The 2,455-nt window shown below is 32.3% G+C and overlaps 1 protein-coding gene across 1 annotated transcript; it reads left to right on the forward strand.

Moving 5' to 3' along the window:
* The first annotated feature begins 989 nt into the window (after positions 1–989).
* LOC128984281 (translation initiation factor IF-2-like) lies at positions 990–1,688 on the forward strand. Its single transcript, XM_054403584.1, has one exon. It carries the CDS (start codon positions 990–992, stop codon positions 1,686–1,688), a length of 699 nt encoding a protein of 232 aa, XP_054259559.1.
* Positions 1,689–2,455: the final 767 nt, after the last annotated feature.

Here is a 2,455-nt window from a genome sequence, read left to right on the forward strand (position 1 = left end):
ATATACCCTCATCATTCTACGGCATCTTTAGAAAGAAGTATTCATTACATGGGAATTAAATTGTTCAATAAACTTCCAAATAACTTAAAAAACACAGCAATGAGTCCAACACAATTTGCAGATAACGTTAAGAGTATTTTGATCAGAAAGGCCTATTATAAAGTTGACGATTTTCTAAATGACTCTCAAATGTTATAAGCTGGTCCTGTTACTTCCATAGGTAATATTTTATAGGGTAAAAAGTTCCTTCTCCATGTTAATCTTGTTGATTTCTAAATGTTACATATTATATATATCGTTTTCTGTTGCGAAATTTTAATTAAGACCTTGTTATTGACTAAAATTACATGTTTTGTACATTTTTTATGTTTTATTTATAATTAAATTCTATAAATCCAGTTATTTAGTTTTAAGCTTGACATTATCTTTTTTATTAAACCTTTTGGCTAGTCTATTCAAAGAGTTCCTCAAATGTTAAACAACTATTTTATTTATTATTACTAAATACATTTTAAGAAAGGACATTATATAATATTAGGCTATAAGAAGAATGACGAAGCACCTGTGCATTTATCTGTAACCTCTGTACGTTGTGTGCTAATAAACATGATTTGATTTGATTTGATTTGTGTTTCATTTTCAATGAAATCAATGGCCTAAGACAACCCGCCCTAATTACAGACACCTACCTAATACCGGTCATTGATATTTAATTATTATTTTCCCATAAAACAAAAGACTGTTATCAACTGAGTAAATTTGGTTTTATATAAGAGTTTTTGACTAAGCACTGTTAATACAACCCTCATTTGTTATCAGGTAAGGATGAAGAATAGGAGATCGACGACCGGTATTAGGTAGGTGAATGTAATTTGGGCGGTTTATCTTATAGATTTTTACTTTTATGTATGTGATAAAATAATATTTTCTTTTGTTGTTTTTTTTTAGATGCAGCTCCGATTGATGTTTAGAGCCTGCCAGTTTTGATAATGGAAGAAAACATTGATATCCAGCATTTGTCTGATATTGGTGTATTGGTAGATAACGATGTTCCTGAGAACAAACAAATTGTTGCAATTGGTGACAGGCCTAATCCTATCATTATAGATAACGATGTTCCTGAGAACCAACAAATGGTTGCAATTGGTGACAGGCCTAATCCTAACAATATAGATAACGATGCTCCTGAGAACCAACAAATGGTTGCAATTGGTGATAGGCCTAATCCTAACAATATAGATAACGATGCTCCTGAGAACCAACAAATGGTTGCAATTGGTGATAGGCCTAATCCTAACAATATAGATAACGATGCTCCTGAGAACCAACGAATGGTTGCAATTGGTGATAGGCCTAATCCTAACAATATAGATAACGATGCTCCTGAGAACCAACGAATGGTTGCAATTGGTGATAGGCCTAATCCTAACAATATAGATAACGATGCTCCTGAGAACCAACGAATGGTTGCAATTGGTGATAGACCTAATCCTAACAATATAGATAACGATGTTCCTGAGAACAAACACATGGTTGCAATTGGTGACAGGCCTAATCCTAACAATATAGATAACGATGTTCCTGAGGACCAACCTCCAAACAATAAAAGAAAAAAGGAGAAGGTCCATGAGTTAGAGGAAAACGAAAAGAAAGAACAAATAACAGACATGAAGGCAAAGACTACGTAACAGTTAAAGGAAGAGAGGTTCAAGAAAGAAAATGAGAGGCCTGAAGGATTGCAGAATGGAGCGTTCGAAAAATTTGAACGATGAGTTGCGAAAAACCATTTTCGACGAATATTGGGCGCTTGGATCTTGAGAGCGAAGAGTCAGTTTATTAGTAGTTCAATAGATGTTGAAGAAACAAAGACTACTAGGAAGAGGTAAAAAAGTTCAAATAAAAGAAGAGAAGTAACGTTTCTTTATATAGATTTCAACATCAAAGGTCAACCTTTTAAAGTTTGCAAGGGCTGTTTTTTTTAAATACGTTGGATGAACATAACAAATTTATTGCTTTAACAGTTGCAAATAAAATGCAGTCAACTTCTGGTACAACAAAACCAGATCAAAGGGACCGTCGATCTTCCATAAATAAACATTCTCAAGAAATTATTGATGGTGTGATAAATCATATTAAGTCGTGATGGGTCACAGGAAAAGGGACCTTATGATACATATTGTTGAAATTGAGCTATTAGCATTTCTGCATAGAGGGCATTTATTGAACAATTTGGGTATTTTAAAATATTTTTATCTTAATAAGTAAGAGAGTTATGTTGTTTTTAATTATTAAATAATAAAAACCTCCGTTTTCGGTAAATTGCGTTTCAACTTTCTTCATTTTAAAACTTAGCTAAAACTGAGACATTTTCATTAATACTTACATATTTTATATCAAATTATTCAGAATTTTTCTTAAATAAAGAAATGTTACCTAGCAACATGGAAGTTTGTTT

The sequence above is a fragment of the Macrosteles quadrilineatus genome, unplaced genomic scaffold, assembly GCF_028750875.1.
Source record: "Macrosteles quadrilineatus isolate MER2022 unplaced genomic scaffold, UCM_ALF_1.0 Scaffold_2__2_contigs__length_208266976, whole genome shotgun sequence".
In the NCBI taxonomy this organism is placed as follows: Eukaryota; Metazoa; Arthropoda; class Insecta; order Hemiptera; family Cicadellidae; genus Macrosteles; species Macrosteles quadrilineatus.